The sequence below is a fragment of the Triturus cristatus genome, chromosome 4_1, assembly GCF_964204655.1.
Source record: "Triturus cristatus chromosome 4_1, aTriCri1.1, whole genome shotgun sequence".
Taxonomy (NCBI): Eukaryota; Metazoa; Chordata; class Amphibia; order Caudata; family Salamandridae; genus Triturus; species Triturus cristatus.
Genome location: NC_140585.1, coordinates 267,383,844 through 267,406,546, shown reverse-complemented (window position 1 = coordinate 267,406,546; position 22,703 = coordinate 267,383,844). Strand labels below are relative to the sequence as shown.

At 44.0% G+C, this 22,703-nt stretch overlaps 1 protein-coding gene and 1 long non-coding RNA gene across 2 annotated transcripts in view; one reads left to right on the top strand and one right to left on the bottom strand.

The window, feature by feature from the left end:
- The window catches only part of LOC146854243 (uncharacterized), a 282,957-nt gene that overhangs the window by 232,845 nt on the left and 27,409 nt on the right, over positions 1-22,703 (bottom strand). Inside the window, exon 3 of the long non-coding RNA XR_014981179.1 lies at positions 15,654-15,732. This is a non-coding gene — a long non-coding RNA (uncharacterized LOC146854243). The remainder of the gene's footprint in view (positions 1-15,653; positions 15,733-22,703) is intronic.
- Positions 1-22,703, top strand: part of LOC146854244 (rho crystallin-like) — a 126,553-nt gene that overhangs the window by 79,261 nt on the left and 24,589 nt on the right. Inside the window, exons 3-6 of the mRNA XM_085652026.1 lie at positions 8,172-8,288; positions 11,415-11,492; positions 14,255-14,377; positions 16,345-16,454. Of these exons, the coding sequence (XP_085508152.1) occupies positions 8,172-8,288; positions 11,415-11,492; positions 14,255-14,377; positions 16,345-16,454 (428 nt within the window). The remainder of the gene's footprint in view (positions 1-8,171; positions 8,289-11,414; positions 11,493-14,254; positions 14,378-16,344; positions 16,455-22,703) is intronic.

The following is a 22,703-nucleotide window of genomic DNA, read 5'->3' as shown; positions in this document are numbered from 1 at the left end:
TCAATTCCCGAAGAGTACCTGCCCATTTAATGCACCGGGCATACGAGCTGCAGATGCGAATGTGGAAAACCTGTATTGTAGATTCAGTTATATAGTGCTTCATACCCCTGAGGAGGCGCTGAAGTTTATTTGTGGGTGTGTAGCATGCTACGTAGTTGAAGTGCCATAGATTTCAGTCGAGTGACATATGTAAGTAGTGGATGATAATATTTCTGAGGACTAAAACTGTGTGCCTAACATGTTTTGTTGCTGCATCTATGCAAGAATGTGAAGTGAAAAAGAGTGAGGGGAGGATGGTTACTGGATGTTAGTGTAGTCGTGGGAAGGAAAGTGTGTGAATGCATTGTGTCTTTGTAAGTGGTGTTTAGGTGTCATGCATGTATGATAAATGCGGCCCAGACTGCTTTGCCATAGTTGTGTGGCTATGTCTCCCTATGACAAAAATATTGTGTCAATGTAATAGGTTACTGACTCGCAAAATAGAGTTTTTACATTGCACAGACCTATTTAGCGGTTGCAAATGGGCCGATTTACTGTTTGCAAATGCTAAAAAGGTCATACATCTGGGCCTAAGAATATTAAGGCCCATATTTATCATGGTTTTGCATTACCTTTGCACCATGCAAGGGTGCGCAAGGACGTTGCAAAACCTAAGTGAGATTTATCAAGCCACACAATGCCACCTTGCATGACCCTGCACGGCTTGATAAATCTAGAGTAATGCAAGGCAGCGCATTCCATGGGTGGAGCGTCCATGGGTGGAGCGTGGGTGTTCTCACACATCCGCCCTTCGACTTTGGTGCTTTCAAAGAATTACCATTACCCTTTTTTCCTCTTTTTATGTGTGCTGCACAGGAAGAAAATGTCTCTCAGGATTGTTTTTGTGCAGGATGATGTACCTTCCTGCATAAAAACAATCCTGCCTACAAAGCAAGCACCCTTGCACCATGGTGCATGAGATTCTCTATGATTCTAATGGGCTCTTTTTACGTTACAGTTACCCCTGAGGAAGGGCTTTAGGCCTAAAATGCATCGGTTTCATAACAGCATGGTTACCCAGGATGTTCGGTGGATTCTGCCATGCTTTGGGATAAAAGCCTGGATGAGCTTTTCTCTCGCATTTCGGAATCACAACGCCTCTGTTTTAAATATGACTGAAAAATATGGACTAAATAGAGATTACTTGGATGAACATTGGATGCTTGTTTCTTGACCGTTGAGACTCAAGTTGAATGGCTGTGCAGCTTGATGCTGGTGCGTGATGACGCACCAGACAGCTTTGAAATTTACCATTCCCACTCCAAATAGTGACACAGTAGGGAAAGTGTTGTACTGCAAAGAGGTTAATTTTACTATTCCTACTGTAGTCTAAAAAATAGTAGGGAAAGTGCTTCACTTAAAAAACATTACATCCATAATGCATATAGTTGAATTATTAAACTCTTACTATAACAAGCATTTGCAATGCAATAGGTCTCGCATTTGCAAGAGTTTGAGCTATTGGCATTGTAAATGACAATGCCTTTTATTTATGTGTTTACAAAACTTGCAAGCAGTGTGTAAACACCTACTTTGTACATGTTAGGAATCTGTATCATCGGAACTGAAATGCCAGTTTTGACAAATAAGACTTTTGAAAAGCACTCAGCTGGGAAGGGCCTCCTTGCTTCAGGGCAATTTTTATGTGGATTTGTACTCGGCAGCCTGGCCGAGAAGGATGCCCCACCAGGAACTTGAACATGGAGCCAAAAAGGTTGCCTAAACTATGACTCACCTGAGAGGTCCACGTGGGCTGTACAAATGCATCCAGTTAATGGCGCCCAGCGAGCATGTCAGTTCGAACAGCGTCATCCTCTGTTGAAGCAGCCTCTGAGCCCTGAAGCGCGTTAGGAATATGTATCATCAGAGCTGGAATGCCGGTTTTGACAAATAAGGCTTTTGAAAATCAATCAATCAATCATAGGCATTTGTATAGCGCACTGCTCACCCGGAGGGTCTCAAGGCGCTGGGGGGGATTGGGGGGGGGGGAACGCTACTGCTCGAACAGCCAGGTCTTGAGTTGCTTCCTGAAGGCGAGATTGTCTTGCGTTGTCCCGAGGTGGATGGGGAGGGAGTTCCATGTCTTGGCTGCCAGGTAGGAGAAGGATCTTCCTCCGGCGGTGGCTCTGCGGATGCGGGGGACGGTGGCGAGAGCGAGGCTGGCGGAGCGGAGCTGGCGGGTGGGCTTGTGGAAGGTCAGGCGGCTGTTGAGGAACTTGGGGCCCAGGTCGTGGAGGGCCTTGTGTGCGTGGGTGAGGAGTCGGAACGTGATTCTTTTGTTGACGGGGAGCCAGTGCAGGTCTCTCAGGTGTCCGGAGATGTGGCTGTGTCGGGGGATGTCCAGGATGAGTCGTGCTGAGGCGTTCTGGATCCGTTGGAGTTTCTTCTGGAGTTTGGCGGCGGTGCCGGCGTAGAGGGCGTTCCCGTAGTCCAGCCGACTGGTGACGAGGGCCTGGGTGACTGTCTTCCTGGTCTCGGTGGGGATCCACCGGAAGATCTTTCGAAGCATGCGCAGGGTGTTGAAGCATGAAAACGAGACGGCGTTGACTTGTCTAATCATCGAGAGGGAGGAGTCCAGGATGAAGCCTAGGTTGCGTGCATGGTCCGTTGGCTTGGGGGTGGTTCCCAGGGCGGGGGGCCACCAGGAGTCGTCCCAGGCGGAGGGTGATGATCCCAGGATGAGGACCTCCGTCTTGTCTGAGTTCAGTTTCAGGCGGCTGTTCTTCATCCATTCGGCGACGTCTTTCATCCCTTCGTGTAGGCTGGCTCTGGCGGCGTCCGGGTCGCTGGTGAGGGAGAGGATCAGCTGGGTGTCGTCGGCGTAGGTGATGATCTTGAGGTTGTGTTGACGTGCGATGGATGCGAGGGGGCTCATGTAGACGTTGACTAGGGTGGGGCTGAGCGATGACCCTTGTGGAACGCCGCAGATGACTTCGGTGGCCGCTGACCGGAACGGGGGGAGGCGGACTCTCTGGGTTCTTCCGGCGAGGAATCAGGTGATCCACTCCAGGGCCTTCTCCTGGATGCCGGTGTTGTTCAGGCGCTGTACCAGGGTGCGGTGGCAGACAGTGTCGAACGCTGCGGAGAGGTCCAGGAGGATGAGGGCCGCAGTTTCCCCGTTGTCCATTAGGGATCTGATGTCGTCTGTGGCCCCGTTGAGGGCGGTCTCCGTGCTGTGGTTGGCTCGGAAGCCGGATTGCGAGTGGTCGAGGGATCCGTTGGTCTCGAGGAAGGCGGCTAGCTGTCTGTTGACGGTCTTCTCGATGACTTTGGCAGGAAACGGGAGAAGCAAGATGGGGCGGTAGTTCTTGAGGTCGGAGGGGTCTGCAGTTGGTTTCTTCAGCAGGGCACTGATCTCGGCGTGTTTCCAGCACTCCGGGAAGGTGGCGGTGTTGAAGGAGGCGTTGATGATGTCGCGGAGGTGGGGTGCGATGATGTGGTCGGCCGTGTTGAAGATGTGGTGTGGGCAGGGGTCCGTAGGGAATCAGAAGTGGATGGTGTTCATTGTGCGTGTTGTGTCTTCGGTGCTGACTGGGGTCCAGGTGCGGAGGGTGGCGGTGGGGGGCATCGGTTCGGTGGTGGGGTTCGTGGTTGGTGGGCCGAAGCTGTTGTGAATGTTGGCGATCTTGTCGTGGAAGAAGGCTGCGAGGGAGTCGCAGAGGTCTTGCGAGGGAGTGATGTCATTGTTTCCGGCGTCGGGGTTGGAGAGCTCTTTGACGATGCTGAAGAGTTCCTTGCTGTTGTGGGTGTTGTTGTCCAGTCGTTCCTTGAAGGCTGTCTTCTTTGTGGCGCGGATCAGTTGGTGGTGTTTGCGGGTGGCGTGTTTGAGGGCCGTCATGTTGTCTGTGGTCTGGTTGGTGCGCCAGGTGTTCTCCAGGAAGCGGCAGTTCTTCTTGGAGGTGATGAGCTCGTCGGTGAACCAGGAGGCTTTCTTGCTGCCGCGTCTGCTGGGGGGGTTCTTCTTCAGTGGTGCGAGGGCGTCTGAGCAGTTGGTGATCCACTGTGTGAGGTTGTTGGCGGCTTCGTTGGGGTCCGTTGAGCTGGTGGGGGGGTTCTGGCTGAGGAAGGTGGTGAGCTGGTCGCCGGTGATCTTGTTCCAGCTCCTGCGGGGGGCTTGTTGAGGGTGGTGGTGGGTCGTCGTTTTACTGAAGCTGAAGTGGACGCAGCTGTGGTCAGTCCACTGGAGATTGGTGGAGTGGCTGAAGGTGACGTATTTGCTGGACGAAAAGCACTCCGCAATTTTTTTGTGGATATATATATATATATATATATATATTCACTGAAAAAACCATAGGTTTCACACAAGTTATAGTTAGCTGTACATTTCACTCGTAAAAAACCAATGAAATTCCACGTTATAGTTAGTGCAGGCAACTATAACTCACGCGACCGCAATCCTCTGCTGATGACATATGTGTCTTTATGAAAAAAAAATATTTGTAATATATGTATAGCTAAAATTTAATGGAAGAAGACATGGGCAAATAAGTGTCTAAATACAGTATTAGGATCAGCAGAGGATTGCGGTCGCGTGAGTTATAGTTGCCTGCACTAACTATAACGTGGAATTTCATTGTTTTTTTACGAGTGAAATGTACAGCTAACTATAACTTGTGTGAAACCTATGGTTTTTTCAGTGAATTTGCAAGGTTTTTTAAATGCTAATTCCTAACTATAACGTGTGTGAAACCTATGGTTTTTTCAGTGAATTTGTATGTTTTTTTAAATGCTAAGTTACTTTACGCCGTTCGTGCCGTGCGCGCCCACTTTACGCAGTTCGTTCCGTGCTTCGCGCACAGTGAGCACGCGGTGCGCTTCGCGCACCGCGTGCCCACTTTACGCAGTTAGTGCCGTGCACGCACGGTGGGCACGCGGTGCCCGCCACTAACTGCGTAAAGTGGGCGCGCGGTGCGCGAAGCGCACCGCGTGCTCACATGGCGCGCACGCGCGCGCGCCCACTTTACGCAGTTAGTGCCGTGCACGCACGGTGGGCACGCGGTGCGCACCGCGTGCCCACGTTACGCTGGATGGGCCATGTACGCACGATGCGCTTCGCGCACCGTCCGCACACGGAGGACATATTATGCGCTTCGTTGTTAAAGGTTATCTATTAAATGTTCACATCATAAATATTCCATGCACACGGGGGGGGGAATATGTGGAGTTTGGTTTTTTTTCATTTATTTTTGGCCGTACGCGTACGGTAAGCGCATTCGGCGTTTTTTTTAAAAAAAAAAGAAATTTAATTTTTGGCCTTGGGGGTCCTTTTGGGACACCCTAACCAAGGCTAGGTGGTTAGGAGCTGTCTAGCCTGCCCCTTTTCATGTTATCCAACTTTGTTTTTCCTCCCCCCCTCAGAGTGCGAGAGAGAAAATGGCGGCCGACACTTCCTGGTTTCGACCGATTCGAATGTTTACTAAGATCTAACAGCCAATTAGAATCGCGCTCGCGCACGGCACCGTACGCGTACGGTAAGCTTACGGTGCGCGCTCGGAGCACGCTTACAGATATATATATTGATTCAAATGCTATTTTCTTAGGAAATACTGAACAGATTTACACCAAACCTACAAAAGGCACATCCTTGACCTGTAGACTACCTCTCTGCCAAATTTCAAGTAACTCTGTTCAGCCGTTCGGGCTGTAGCTGTGTCTAAAGGTCCTATGGAAAAATGCATGGGGAAAACGCGTTTTGGGACCCCCCTTTTTTCTCAGCCCCCGCTTGACGAATCACCCCGAGACTTTCAGGGTAGGAGCGGAGCGTAGCGCCCCATTAGTTTTGAACATTTTGCGAGGATTCGTCAACTGGTGCCAAAGTTATCCTATGGAAACACGGTCCTAACTATAACTACCTACTGGCGACCGCCAGTAGGTAATATATATATAAATATATATATATATATATATATATTATATATATTTTTTTTTTTTTTTTGCACAACAATCCTCCTGGAATGGAGCAAAAACGGGCCGCACTCCCAAAGTATCAGTTGTAATCGTTTTATTTCTTTACATCAGGGCCGTAGCAGAGCTAGATCTACGCGTTTCGATGCCGCCTGGCACCTTGCTCACGATCAAGCAAGGTGCCAGGCGGCATCGAAACGCGTATATCTAGCTCTGCTACGGCCCTGATGTAAAGAAATAAAACGATTACAACTGATACTTTGGGAGTGCGGCCCGTTTTTCCTCCATTCCAGGAGGATTGTTGTGCAAATTAATAGCGGTATGGTTCAACCGCGGGGCAACGCACCCACGATGAGCGCTGCGAACAACCGGCAAAAAGGAACCTTTGTGGAGGATATATATATATATATATTATATATATATATATATATATATATATATATATTACCTACTGGCGGTCGCCAGTAGGTAGTTATAGTTAGGACCACGTTTCCATAGGAAAACCTCAACATTCTATTTTGAATAACTTTGGCGCCGGTCGACGAATCCTCGCGAATTTCTCAAAATAGGTGGGGCGCTACGCTCCGCTCCTACCCTGAAAGTCTCGGGGGGATTCGTCAAGCGGGGGCTGAGATAAAAGGGGGGTCCCAAAACGCGTTTTTCCCATGCATTTTTCCATAGGACCTTTAGAACGAGCTACAGCCCGAACGGCTGAACAGAATTACTAGAAATTTGGCAGAGAGGTAGTCCCTAGGTCAAGGAAGTGCCTTTTGTAGGTTTGGTGTAAATCTGTTCAGTAGATTCTGAGAAAATAGCCTTTAAATCAATATATATATCTGAGCCCGCTTACGGTACGCTTACCGTACGCTTACGGTAAGCGTACGGTGGCGTGCGCGAGCGCGATTCTGATTGGCTCTTAGATCTTAGTAAACATTCGAATCGGCAGAAACCAGGAAGCGGCGTCCGCCATTTTGTCTACCGCACTGAGTGTTATGTATCAAACATGATGGCCAAAAACATGTTACGGGGATGTTTTGACAACTCCCTCTCACATAGTCATGTTGAGGGAGTCCCCAAACATCCCCCAAGAGCAAAAACGGCATTATTTTTTTTTCGGCAATTTCGCGGGGTACGCTTACCGTACGCTTACCGTAAGCGTACGGTAAAAAAATAAAAATAAAAAAAACACTATCCACACTTTCTCCACCCCTTGTGCAAATGGTGGCCGAAGGCCACCTTTTGTGCATGGCTTATCAGAGCACAGAAAAGTTTCCCAAAAAATTTCAACAGATTACCTATCACAAGGAAGCGCATAATATGTCCTCCATGTGCGCACGGTGCGCGAAGCGCATCGTGCGTACATGGCCCATCTAGCGTAACGTGGGCACGGCACTAACTGCGTAAAGTGGGTGCGCGGTGCGCGAAGCGCACCGCGTGCTCACTGTGCGCGCACGGTGCGCGAAGCGCACCGTGCGCGCATGGAACGAACTGCGTTAAGTGGGCGCGCACGCCACGAATGGCGTAAAGTCACTTAGCATTTAAAAAACCGTACAAATTCACTGAAAAAACCATAGGTTTCACACACGTTATAGTTAGGAATTAGCATTTAAAAAACCTTGCAAATTCACTGAAAAAACCATAGGTTTCACACATGTTATAGTTAGCGGAAATTTTACTGATAAAAAACCAATGAAATTGCCCCGTTATAGTTAGTGCTGGCAACTATAACTCACGCGACCGCAATCTTCTGCTGATGACATATGTGTCTTTATGAAAAAAAAATATTTGTAATATATGTATAGCTAAAAATGTATGGAAGAAGACATGGGCAAATAAGTGTCTAAATACAGTATTAGCATCAGCAGAGGATTGCGGTCGCGTGAGTTATAGTTGCCAGCACTAACTATAACGGGGCAATTTCATTGGTTTTTTATCAGTAAAATTTCCGCTAACTATAACATGTGTGAAACCTATGGTTTTTTCAGTGAATTTGCAAGGTTTTTTAAATGCTAATTCCTAACTATAACGTGTGTGAAACCTATGGTTTTTTCAGTGAATTTATATATATATAGATAGATACTAGGTTTATCTGTATTGGGCATTTTGTACCATATAAACTATTATCAGCTGTATTGGCTTGAAGCTAAAATGTGAAATATGTTACAAGCGGGAGATTAACTACATTGTGAAAGACGAAGACTTACCTTTCTTCTGTTTTTTTTGCGCAGCTTTGGTGTAGGTTCTTCTCGCCTGATATGGTTCGGAAAGCCCTGGAAAAATCCATGAGTGACCTTCAGTTGGACTACCTGGACCTTTTCATCATGCACTACCCCATTTCCCTGAAGGTACATATTGTGGGCGCAATATCTTAGCAAGAAGGTATATGTTTGTGAGTTTTACTGATTGTATTTATCCAAGGGGTCGCTTGAAAGCTGCTGACACCAGAGAGGGATCTCAGGAAGGTTAGTTGGCATAACCCACCAAGGAATTTGCTCGGCTGTCATTGGTGGTGGAAAAAAGGAAGTGAAATGGCTTCTACTCTACATGTAGGCAACATGTTGAAGTTGCAACATCGGCGTGTGGAGCCTAATTGCACCTTCAATAAGGTAGATGTGTAGATGTGGTTGATGTTTCTCGCCATATTTGGTAGGAGGTGGTGGATAGTGTATGGGAATGTGCACTGTGAGCAGTACATTTGCAGCGTGTGTAGAAAAGATGTGCAGAGAATAGGCATTGTGTGCATGACTGGGTCTTTTGGAGGAGTGATGCCTATATGCCCCCTCTTGCTTCTTCCCATAGGTGGCTTATGGTTGGCCATGTTGCTTCAGGAGAGAAGCATAGCCATCTGCTTGTTTTGATTTCTTGGCTTGGTAACAGTGCTACTGAAGTCTGCTTCGTATCACAACTGAGAGCAGCCCTAGCTTTGGCGACAACCACTGTGCAGGTGGTGCCGGCTTTGCTCAGAGATGTGGAAGCAGTGGCCCCTCCGTGTCATCTATGGTCAAAGATGAGGGGTGAGCATACCGTAATTTAAGATGAATGGGATTTTCTATTACAAACGTTGCAGATGCTACAAGTGCATTATAGCCAATGATACTTGTAATTCCATTCTGCAGGGGCGGCTCCTCCGCTATCACGGAGGAGCGTCGTCCCACTGCTCTTAAGCAGTGTGAAACATAAAATGACAATAACTTAGAGTTATTGTTATTTTATGTTTCATGTCCTGCCGCTTTGCGATGGGTGGGTTGGAGGGGCTGCTCTGCTTTCCGAGCAGGGCAGGGGAGGAGTGGTTTGCCCACTCCTGAGTGCGCAGTGACTGTTTGGTGGGCCCTCTCGGGCACTTTCTTGTTCTGCATGCTGGCTGCATTTCAGTCTGCATGGAGAACATGCCCACCCCTCGAGCCCTTGGCTGGGTGCTGTGTCACGGCGCTCAGACCAATCACAAGGCTGCAATGCAGCGTTGTGATTGGCCTAGGGGAGGGAGCCTAGCTGCCTACTTCCTGCTCCTATTGGAGGCAGGAGAGCAGGAGCAGAGAAGATGAGGGACCTGGCCCTGCACGAAACCTGCCCACATACCCCTGCCTGACACCCGTTCCCCCACCCCACCACCTGCTAGCCATGCTGGCCACGACTGCCATTATATCCTACGGCATTTCTAATAGAGAGCAGACAGGATATCTGCCATGATTGTCACAGAGTATCCTATCTGGTCAAATCGATTTAGGCCCCAAGAAGCTTATTTAGAGGTTGGCGGACAAGGTAGTCCATCAGTAACATGGCAAATGTCCCTCCCTCTGTATTAAACGTTCATTATAGTCCATGGAACTCTAAGTATGGCAAACAGGACATTGAACATGTTGTGTCAGAGGTCCTTATCTGCCAAACCCTAAATAAGGCTAAAAACTTGGTTTATCTTTCAGTGGCAATAGAAAATCCTCTAATTTCTAGAGAATGTGCTAAATACATAGGATAGTTCAATAGTTTAATTTTCTTCACCATACTAATTCTGTGGTGATGAGAACATCTGAGTTGATGAGCCCACACCAGTCACCTGGACAAACTATGCCCTTGTCAAGATCAGCATCCCCGTCCCACTCAAACGCACCACCCCCAGACCAGCTTGCTAAAACTGCAACAGAATCACTGACATAGATGCTTGAAAACACCCAACGGTCCTCCCTTTGATGTAGAAACCCTCTGTTGACCCTACAAAACTCATCAACTACAGACTGATATCCCTGCTACCATTCCCAGCTAAGGTCTTACAGCAAATCAGTATCAAACAGAAAGGGTCCCCCAGCAACATGATAGAGAAGCGGAACATGGGAATAAACAAGTAAACAAAAGAAACACCCACCTCGCACTTGCACTAAATCAAAATGTCAGCTGTCAAAAATATTGTTCAATATAGCAATACATTGCAAATGTATTGAAGTATAACATCATATTCAAATTCATAAGCTAATAATACTTGTAATCATATTGATATGATATAATATACATCACATATTGCTGACCATTGTCCTTAATTGAATTATATACCCCCAATAATCCCTCATTTGAAACTCAAATACAATCATCCCATAGTCACTCCACTCAGACATCTCATAAAACCAAAGACATTTCACTCCATGTGTATAAAACAGTGTCCCAAAGACAAAAAACCTGTAATTTCTTCTTTTTACTTTTATAATTTTCAAAGCATACCATCTTTGATAAAAAATGTAAAACATTGATATTATATCCAGATATACACATCCACATTATCCACATTATCCAGTTGCTAAAAACCAATAATATCTTCTAGTCCATATGTCCTCATAAGTTTTGGGCTTGAGTCCTTGTTATAAAGCAGTTGTGGCCATCGTTATTGTTCATGGGCACTCAATGATATGTACAGCGTGCCCACTGTTATTGTTTTCAACAATCCTCAACAATTGCATCTGCTTTCACAAACACCCACAGCCTCCTCTGCTCATTTGAACACCTACTTGGACATGTACCAGGCATACAGAAAATCAGATCTGGTGGTCAAGCCTTCTCATATATTGCTCATAAAACGTGAAACGACCGGCTGCTACAAATTAGAGTCTCCTCCTTAGTTCTTGAATTCCACAAGAAGCTGAAGATCTGGCTTTTTGACTGATCTCTCTATGCCTTCAGTGTGGCATGTATCACACCTGCTCAATGCCAGGACATCCTCCAGTGGGATAGTGCGATCTACAAATCTGCATAAAATAACCTAACATAGCTCCATCAATGTATTCATCTCTGGATTTAGCACTTCCTCAATAAATCAGGGGATCTCATATTTTCAGCCAGCTGGATGGCAGATCCTAAGGTAGATATTCATAAAAGTAAGCTAAGGAATAAATAATTGAAATACTTATGTGGCATGGCTATGTTAATTATATTAGTACAAAATGTCTGTTACTTTTATAAAAAAACTGTGTTTCTAATCATTTTCTCAGCCTTCAGGACCTGAAATAACCAGAGAAAGCGACGGCAAATTTGTTCAAGATAACGTTGACTTTTGCTCTACGTGGGAGGTAAAATATAAACATTTAAATATTATTGTGTACTACAGAATATTTTTTAAATAAAATATGTTCTTTGGTACTTTAATTTCAAACAACTGCAATGTTTAATTAGTGTAATGTCACTGACAGTATTGTGCATGCTGGCAAATAGCTTTAACATCCAATCATAAGTAAAATGGTTCTGGGAATTCTCTTATTTTCTATGGATTCCAGTTATGCATGACTACGTAGCCTCAGGTTGCTTACTGAATATGTATTTTATATATGTACATAAATATATGCATTGTTTGTTTACAGTCATGATTAAGTCCCTTCAGTTTGATGTTGCGAAGAATAAAGAAAAATTTTTGGGGAATATAATGTCATGGCTCCTGGGTTATATAGTAGCTATAAGAAGACTTTATATGTTTGATTAATCTGAATTAATATGTGATTAAGGGACAGGTGTACGACCATGACAATTTGCAACTCGCAAATTGCGCTCGATTGCGAGTCGCAATTTGCGAGTCGCGAAATGCCATGTACAACAATGTCTGAGACACTGTTCACGGTTCCCAATGGGGTTGCAAAATGCATGCCTCGTGAATATTCATGAGGCACTCGCAATTTGCGACCCCATTGGGAATGGCTCGCCCTCCCATGGATGGTGGCCTGCTGGGCTCAGCAGAACTCCATGTCTGGGACTGCTTTTAAATAAAGCAGGTTAAAAAAAAAATGCATCCTGTTTTCCTTTAAGGTAAATGGGATGCATTTAAAAAAATAAAATTAAACATTTTCGTTTCATTTTCTAAGGGCAGGTAGGGGTCAATGCCTGCTCCTAAAAAATATTTTCCCCTGCATTTGCAAAGGGGGAGGGGTCCCCTGGGGACCCCTTCCCATTTGCGAGTGCATTACCACCCTCTTGAAGAGTGCGTTAAATTGCGAGTGTTTTGCGACCGCAATAGCGGTCACAAAACATTCGAACATAGGGTAGAGAGTCGCTATTAGGAAGGGACCCCCTTCCTAATAGCTTGTCACAATTCCTATTTAGCGAGTTGCAAATGAATAGCGACTTGCTAAATAGAAATTGTACCTTTCCCTATTCGTTTTTGAATGCTCAAACAGGTCGCTAACGCGTTTGGGCATGCAATTTAGGATCGTACACCTGTTCATAAGTGAAACTTTCAGTAAGAACATTGCACTTTCTAAGCACTCGCTTTTGTATATTGTTTTTCACTTTGGTTTGTGGTTTCGTAAGTAGAACCATTAGAAGGTTGAGTGCTATTGAATACATATTAAAAGTACAAAACGCCTGTGCAGTCAGTTAGAGCTAATACTGCTCTTTCTTGGGATTACTATGTAGCTTCAGTTCAGGTGTATCTTAAGTGAAAGTGGGATGGTTATCTTCACTTTACTTACTTCCCTCTCACTGGTAGACACCAATATTGTAGCCCTGTGCACAGTGCCATCCAAATTGGTAAATGATGGCAGATGTAGACTCTACCTTTCCACATAATCCATTAGCGCTGTAGATTTAACATGAGACAGAGTGTTAGGACCTGATTATGAGTGGCTCTGTTAATTCCAACCTGTTTGTAACCCCTGGATTACGCACAGGTCGGATTTATGAGTTTGGTTTCATTCATTGCATCTGATAATTGTCGGATGCATTAAATTACTCCATCTTCATTATATTCAGGCAGGTCAAGCCTGCCAAAATGTAAGATTGAAAAGGCCTACGGTATTAACCGTATTATGGGGATTTTGGGCCGGTAAACACAAACATCTGTATGTTATTACCCAATAACTTGTAATATGTGATATTTATTGCACCCTTGCCCCATGATATCGTCATTTATCATTTGCGATAAATACCACCTGTACCCGCAATCAGGCCTAAAGTCTTTCAGCTCTAATCCAAAGTTCTGTTGACCTACTGCTTTATCCAAATGGTGCTTACATCCACAGGTGTGTTGCTATAAAAGTTTCATTAGTTACTTTGTTGACTTAAACATAGTGCCTTTTAAATATGTCGAACCAGAAATTTTATAAAGCTATCCCTATAAATGGTGATCTACCGGACTCCTAGAAAAAAGGTCAACACTATTCCATACAATGCCAATACTGTTACACAAAGCTACTGTCAACACAAGTACTTAGGGAGTAACGTTTTAAAGTTCATTGCACTTTTATTGGGCTACTGAAACTGCTCAAGCCACAGCTCTCTTCTGGATTCAACTCCAATAATATATACTCCCTCCATTTGCGTTATTGTTCAATTTTGAGTAATTCGAAATCACGGTTTGAAACAGCTTGCAGAACATCCTCCCATAGCTTATAAAAAAACAGGCACCAATAATTTATGAATACATGTGGTCAATTTTGTTATTTTCCCCTCAAAATTCTGCCGTTCTTGTTTTTCTTGAATACACTGTTCAGGACGGTTCTATTTCCCTGAGTCTCAAACTCCTCACATCAGCTTTGCTGTAGAGAGTGCCTCACAGGTATGATGAGAATGCAGAAGCAGCAACCAGTGGGTCTACTATGAAGTTTTTCTAATTCAATCTCCAGGCTCGGTTGATAAGATACATCTGTGAATCTGGAGGTCACAAGCTGAAACTATGGTCATAGAACCTGTATGGTAAGGCACTTTTCAGTCAAGTCTCAGGGACTCATTCACTGTTCACCATGGAAAGAAGTGCTGCAGCTCCCATCTATACAAGAATTAGAATCCATTTTCATATTGGCCAGTAGATTTGTATCTAAATTGAATTTCTACTACTCCCATGCAGGTCCTAGAGGCATGCAAGGATGCTGGATTGGTAAGATCCATTGGGGTGTCAAACTTTAATCGCCGGCAACTGGAGCGGCTTTTAAGCAAACCAGGACTCAAGTATGCACCGGTCTGTAACCAAGTAAGTGGACTTAATATGTTTAAATTCTAGATATCTACTGTCTTTTTATGAATGGATCTGGATTATCAATCTTAATATGTTCAGAAAGACTAAGAACAAACCCATACTCTGCAATGAATACTGTTGATGGGCAGTAGGCAGACTGCCCCAGACAGAATGCCACCAGTGTGAGAGAATGAGGACACTCGATCCCTGATGATCAATCTTTTCACACAGAAATCAGGCCTGTTTTTCTGAGCTGCCAATGTGGAAAACAATTTGATTGCTACTTTGCCAAATTCAAATAATACTGTCTTTCCATTTAGTGGTTGGTATCAAATGTACTGTAATAGCTGCGATACACATCACTACTAGCATGCATAGTGTGTAGGCTTTCCAGTGTGGTTGCCCAACTGCACAACGCTGAAAAGCAGCTTGATCCCGACATGTGAATTATTAGGAAGTTTGGATAAAACTAGGATATCTTCAATATTAAAGCAATGAATTTGAATATTTTCACCATAAATTTCTCACACATAAGTTGGAGGAGTTTCAATCTGGGGACGTTAGATACCTGATACATTCTTCAATGTCCTCCATAGCTGTTTCAACCTGAACACTGGAAATCACCTACTTATCCAAGTGAGATTGTCATTACTCTCTCACGCCCCCACATCACTTTCATCAACATCACTCGTTCTTCTCACTCATCCACATTTTCGCATAACATTCATCCCCATACCCTATTCAGTATTAAGCAGCCCCTAGTTCACACTCTCAAGTCACTCTTTTACACAATACTTGCTAATCTCATCGAACAACCCCTCATCACATGCTCGTCTTCTTGAGGGCTACAATAGTTACAACTAGGACCACCTGCTCAATACGCTTGGACATCAGTGATGTAATGTATTAATATTGGTAATATTACAGGTGAATGCACAAGAGCTAACCAATGTGCTTTCAGTGGTCCCTATGTTTGGGCAATATTTACATATTAAAGAATAGCCAGCAGTTCCCTAGAATGTCTTCATTCTCTCTTGATGCCTGCTCTTAAATGTGCCTCTCTTTGTAGCTTTGTAGAACGTACAAGCTATGAGCACTGCATATAGCAGTGATGTATCGCTCAGACTATTCTAATCGTTTATGAAAAGTGAGTGTCACTAAAGTGACTGGCGTGCACAGTGCCCATTTATGTTGAACTGTATAGTGTGATCAATTTCAAAAGTGAGAGAAGGAAGCAGCATAGGGAGCAGTTGAGTGGGAGAGATAGTACAATGATTCTCATGTTGCTTACCTTCATATCTCTAAATGTTCATGTTCCAATGCTCACAGCATGCATTGTGTGTTCTTGATGGCTCGACCACTCACATAATCTGTGTATATAAGTATCAATTGTAAAAATATTATATAGACATGGTTGCATAATACATTTTAGCCTTGAAGAAGGCTTTAAGGTACTATCACAAAGGGCGAAACATGCTTTGGCTGAACAATGTAATCTACTAAGCATAAGAATTCATCTAAAAAGAAAGACGATGAAAAATATGCTGAAATGCGATTGGTGTGCTTGTATTCTGTTCTAGAACAACACAGCAATTTTGTAACGTATCTGTGATAATTTTCTTGAATGTGCGCTTATACTGTATAACTACTGTTACTGTATGTTTACAGTTAAAGGTTATTTTCAATTTATATACAGTACTACTGAGACCCGTACAAACTATTCATTACTGCTCTGCGCACTTTAAGAATGCTGAAGACTGAACTAGGTCCCATACAACTCTCGACTCAAATTCATAGAACTTTGATCCACTAGCTTACTAATTATTTGTTGTATTTTTTCACCATGGTTGGTTTAATCACTTTTCCCTGTCTCATTGCATTCCATAGACACCTGCTCTAACTCTTTCTGACCCCACCCCTGCATTGGAGCCTCTGCTAATGTTGGCTTTTGATCATTTGCATGCAATACTTCAACCTTGTAGGTGGAATGTCACCCGTATCTGAATCAGAAGAAACTCGTGGAGTTCTGCAAGTCCAAGAATATTGCGGTGGTTGGCTACAGTGTCCTAGGATCGCACAGGGATGAAACTTGGTAAGAAGGGTTCTCCTGGATAGATAATAATATCAATTGGTTCCATTTCCCATGAGCCCAAAACCATGAATATGTACCTGACAAGGTGGATCCCTTTGTGTACCTACTGTCCTTCAAATCATATCTTTCACTGGGCAACGGCCTTTGCCACGACTCCGGAAAAACGAGTTCCAGAGTCACGCAAGCCAAACAATGACTTGCCCGAACAACAACTCAGCCTTAACCACACATGTGCGTGGTTAAGGCTGATTCGGTCTAGTGTTCGTAGGAGCATCGCACAGGGTAGGGTTCGGAGGAGCATCGCACAGGAACAGGTAAGAGGGGTTCGTGGTTAGTTTTTAGGGGGTGTGGGGTTAGTTTTCATGGGGTGGGGGGTTTGGGGTTAGTATTTAGGGGGTGTGGGGTTCGTTTTCAGAGGGTGGGAGGGGTAGGGGTAAGTTTTCAGGGCGTGGAGGGGTTGGGGTTAGTTTTTAGGGGGTGCAGGGTTTGGGGGTGGGGTTTTGAGGTTAGTATTCAGGGGTTAGAGGTTTGGGGTTAGTTTTCAGGTGTGGGAGGAGTTGAGTTAGTTTACAGGGGATTGTGATAGTTTTTAGGGGGTGTGGGTGATTGTGTTTTTAGGGGTGGGGGGCTTGGGGGTAATCGGGGTAGTAGTTGGTAAGCATTTTATTTCCCATGCATGCCTTTACCACGAAACATCGTGGTTAAGGAATGTGTGGTAAAAACACTCGTGGTTTAGACGTAGTCGTTGTTGTGGAACTCTTTATTTCAACATACAACCTTGGGTCAACTTGCCCTCTAAAGAAAACCTAAAAATCCCCCATAAAAGACCATCACCAACTGTCCTCGAGAAGAGGACAGTAAGCAGAGCAGACACAATCTGGGCAAACATACATTAAACAAAAAACATTTTCTAAAGCAAAATATTACTCCCTTCCACACAGACTGAATAATGTAAAATTCACATTAGAGAAGTCTTTAAAAGCAAGACCTACCAAATTGCTCCACATTCTGCTGTTGAATGTAAAAAAATAAGGTTATTTACCTGTTGTGTATAATTTTTCTAAAGACCATATGAGAAACATGGGTGATATGGTTGGAAATTGTAATTAAATTACCAAATACTTGTTGTATTTGGAGAAGATCTAGGAATACACATTGTATATGGGTATAGCCACAAATCACCACAGGAGAAAGGTCTGTCTCGATGTCAGTATTGACCACCGTAACTCCACACTGACCACTATTTAGGTATTTAGCCTCCTGCAAACTTACCAGATACTTTGCACACAATATGTAGCCCACACTTTTTGGTGCCAGTGATAAAAGTCTAGCTTGCCCAGCTATTTGAAAGTATTATAAAGTTGAAAGTATGTAGTCCTGCAAAGACAGGAGAAGCTGAAAATTGTTTCTACGCTGTGAGTAATATTTGGCATGAGTATTTATGTGCGTTTCCCCAGTTTTTATGTTCTTCGAAGTGCAGTTTTTTTAATAGTTGCATGTTATCACTGAGCCAATCGCTGTTCGGTGATTGATTTAAGTCAGGCATACCCATAAACTACCAAACATTTCAAAGTTTAAGTTAACAACAATGAACTAATGCATTGTTAATTGTAATTAGAAGTGCTGTGGTCTCCCACTGCACCATCACCGTTTGTGAATGCCTTTCTCTTCATTTTCACTCCCCATTCAAGTGTTTTGCCATGGACAGGCACTAAATGAATGATGTGATAGATGAAGCTGTCTAATGGAGGTAGCACTCATCATGCATCTGACAAACTCCATTCATAAATGTTCACAACCTGTTATGGGTATTCTTGACAGGTGTCCCATTAATGGTTGTAACGTCTTTTACCATAACTTACTCATCTAATTATCACTAAGTTACAACAGCGGTGACTACGACTAATGTTCAGAAACATTACTTTTATTGAATAAAAATATTGAGGTGGCCAGTAATATTTGTGAACACTGGTGCTGTTCCACCATCATAAAACCCTGTCAGAGTGTTTGCATATCAATCTAAATCCAGGTATGTTAAGAAGGGCTGGATTATGGCTCACCTAAAACAATGTTAATTCATATATACCTTTCTGGCCATCCCTAATACTAATATCAAAACACTCAGCAGTTGACAGCCAATTGTAGATACGCTTGACTGCACAATCTTTGTACTGCCTAATCCTCTTATGCATACATATGGTATATCAGCTATGGGGGTCTTATCCATTCCCTGTGCTGTACCAGCATATAAACCTGCCATCACCAACCGGACAGGTATGGAATAACTGAAGAGATCTGCCACATACTGCTGAACAATCAAAGGAGTTTAATCTAGTCTATCACAGCAGGCTGTAACCAGCTACATACTATGACTGCTTCTTTACATATCACAACAGCATGCAGGTGTGGTATGATGGTAACAGAGTCCTTCACAGCAGACTGCCCTACCACTTCTCTCTCCAATGATACCTGCTCGGGACAATAACATTTAAGCAAAATATCAGGATGAACAACCCAGTGGAGTAATCAGCTGACTACACTGTGGTCATAACAAATACCATAAAGGACCTGCAGAGCTGTTCAAAGCTGGGAGCTTACTGAAACCCATACATACTGCCTCTTTCTCTCACATCTCTTCATCCACCACACTGCTAAGAGATGAGTCCTCTAACACCTCATTGGTCATCAAGTATGACATGGAAATAGTTCCCGCATAGGATAAAAACCAAAAACAACACCCCTCCAACTACATACCCCACACGGCATAGCTTGCTATGCAGGCAGGAAAGTGCTTCAGTGAAACATAAAGGGGCAGTAAGTGCTATGTAAATTTTGCAATACAGTACAATACAATACTTCCAAGGCTGCACGTCATGAGTAAAATTCTATCTCAGTTTATTTGCTGAGAACAAAGAGAAAATCCAGTTTGCTTACTGGTGTAGTTGTCTGCTCAAATTGTGGGCACTTTATGGATTCCTTGACACCAATGGACATGATACAGAGATCCACGCAGAGCACTAGGAGTGCATATACCTTCCGGCACCAAGCAGCATCACAATGCTGAAGGCTTTTAGGGCTATTTAGTAGTACTCATAATTTGGTATGCAGCAGGTGACCAAACTGTAGTATCGAGAAGTGGCTGATTCTGTCTTTTACTCCTTGAACACTAAGGTCCAGATTGATAAACATTTTGCTTCAGGGTTGTGTCAATTTTTTGATGCAGCCCCTATTGCAATATTCTTTTTGGGTGTTTACAAAGCCACCCAAATGGCAATTTGGGTGGCTTTGTTAGAAAATGTAATTCAATGCAGTGCATTGCGCTAATTAGGTTACTTTGTGTCAGGTAGGATTTCCATGGGTGGTGCATGGATTTTGATGCCTTCCTGCACAAAACCTATCCTGACCATAACAGAGACACCCTTGCACTATGGCACAAAGGTGCCTGTGTTGGCATCCGGCAGCCACAAGAGCATCAGTGCAATAAGTGCACCAGCGCATGGAGAGAGCAAAACTGTACCGGTTCGTTGAATATATGGCCCAGTTCTACTCTCTCCCCTTCATGCAACACAGTGCAGCTGCTTTACTTGCTGTGCTGCATTGAGTGAAATGTTAGTACATCTGGCCCCTCTTCCGAACTCTGTAAAGACAGAGCACACTGGTTCTGTTGGACTAACAGTGTTCCTGTATGTGGGCACTGTTCCAATATATGGGCTGAAGAAAAAAGGCAAAGCCTCTGTAACTCCAAATGTGTACACACACAACGAAAGGTGTATCCTTTCCCACACGAGTAGTCTTACATGACAGTTTGAGAATCTAAGGCGCAGACTTGGAGTTAAATTAGCCCCCTAGGAGTTGAATTCAAGCACTATGGTAGAGGCGGAAGGATACCCTCAAACAGTCAATAAGATTAGAGAGATCGATACTTCATTAGGAAAAGCCAAGAGTCTTAAAAAATATGGCTGAAGAAGACTGATAGAAGAGATCCAATTGTTGCATTAAAGAAAACCACAAAGTCCTCCAGATGTCGCCATGGTGGTTGAACATGAAAGTGATAGGTGCTTGCTACGCGGACTGGCAACATATTGCGAAATGGGAACTCATTGTGGTTCAACAGAGAGGCATTCCGAACCTGATGACTGCAAGTACTGTAAAACGCAGAGCTCATCACAGAGCAGTGTTCAGAGGATGTATCTTATTTTGTAGGGGGGGTTCCTCCTGTGAGAAAAGCAATGTGTGGTCTGAAATAGTTTCTCAAAGAAAAATATAGTTAAAGGGTGAAATGTTTTCCTCATGATTCAATAGGCCTCCTTTGACTGCAAAAACTACAACCTAAGTATAATTACTGCATCTCACACACACACACACACACAAACACACTTCCATATGGAAAAGTTACATATAAAGACTATGCACACTCCTCCAAATAACTTCAGATCTGATATCAGCTTTGTTACTATAGGACAGTTAATCTTATTCCCACATCTTGACAATTATTAACACCCCCAAAAGGGGCTTTCCCTATGCCACAAACATTTGCCTTCCTAAAAAAATTACAAAACACATGCATTCAAATTGCAACCCTATGGCCAACCTATATTGGCTCATCTCCAAGCCTGCGTCGTCCTTGACGCAATTTATTCAGAATGCGCCATGTACAGGAGAAATGCAGCGCTGACTTCTGTGTAAAAGACCAGTAAGCAGTTGCAGATCTAGTTCTCGTTGACCTCTCTACATCCTTAGATATAGCTTGCCACACAGACTCATACTCATTCTGCATGTCTTCAAAGAATTGCTAAAATTGTTCTTGTCATCCATAGGTTCTCAAAATCCCTTTCTACAGACGTTAGAAATTGCAACGTTTGTAGAAGTGTTTTTTTTACATCCAATAATATGTGAAATATACAAGCAAAACTGGTTTAAACCCTTCACCTTGGAATGGGAATAATGCGATGCTGTAGATATTTATTAATTTAAATCAGTAAGTAGAGTATCTTTTTTTATTTCTTCCATGATATGCTATAGATGTTTGGGGAATAAAGGTAGCTACAACTTCAACAAACTCATTTTATTAAACGAAAATCCTTTGATTATAGATGTATAAACATGTATTGGTACAAAATAGAATACAAAAGAAGGCCTTTGCAATTTGAGATAATAAAAGTAGGTACTTCTCTATTTTTCCAGACAATTTAATACCAGGGCAGTTAATGAGATATTAGCATTATATTTTGGAACAGTTCTATTTTTAGTAACTACTACCATATTACTATTTATTCCCGGCAACGCAACTTAATACATGTTAGAACCGGCGGTCTCTAGTTGGCAGAGGTATACACTTCTGACAAATAGGGACCAACCAACTCTAGTCAGGGAAAGGGGATTACACACTCAGATAACCCCTGCTACCCCCTTGGTAGCTTGGCAGAGCAGACAGGCTTATCTCAGAGGCAGTGTGTTAAGCATTTATGACCACATACAGTAATAAAGTGAATACACTACAGATGGACACGACACAGAAGTTATTATAAAAATAGGATTTTTATATAAGGCTTAGCAGAAGACCAAATAACGACAAAAATATACCACAGTCTTAATAAATACTCTTTGGAAGGAAAAATAATAGTTCAAGTAAGGTTTCTTCTTGGCAAATAGTTCTTTAGCAACAAAATTAAGTGTTCTTCTGAAACACAGTTCTTTGGCAACAATGTAACCCCCACAGGAGTCACACGACGTCGAGTCTACAGGATTCCCAAGGTTCGGCGTCGACCGCGAGGAGCTCTACGTCGAGCCTGGAGTTGCAACAGACCCCACAAGTACAGTACCTTGAGAAATGAAGAAAACGATGATCCACGGCGTCGAAAGGTCGGCGTCGAGGTCGGCGTCGATTGTGCCTCGGAGTCGGGTCGATCTGCAGCGGTGTCGAGGGATGTCGGGCCGGAGCAGCGCTCACGGCGTCGAGAAGGGCGTTGAGTCGATGCGATCAGCAGCGGCGTCGGGACGGGGTCGCTTGGAGGTGGAGCCGATACTCACTCCTCACTGGCGTCGATACCGGCGTCGAGACGGGGTCACTTGGAGCCGGGGCCGATACCCACTGCTCACTGGCGTTGCTGCTGGCGTCGATCGGGCCCGGCGGCCGGCGTCGAAGGCTCGAGACACTGGAGCCGTTACTCACGATGTCGAGCTGGGTTCGGCGGCGTCGGCGGCGTCGAGACTGCAGATTGTCCCTTGTGTACTGGAAACAACACTTTC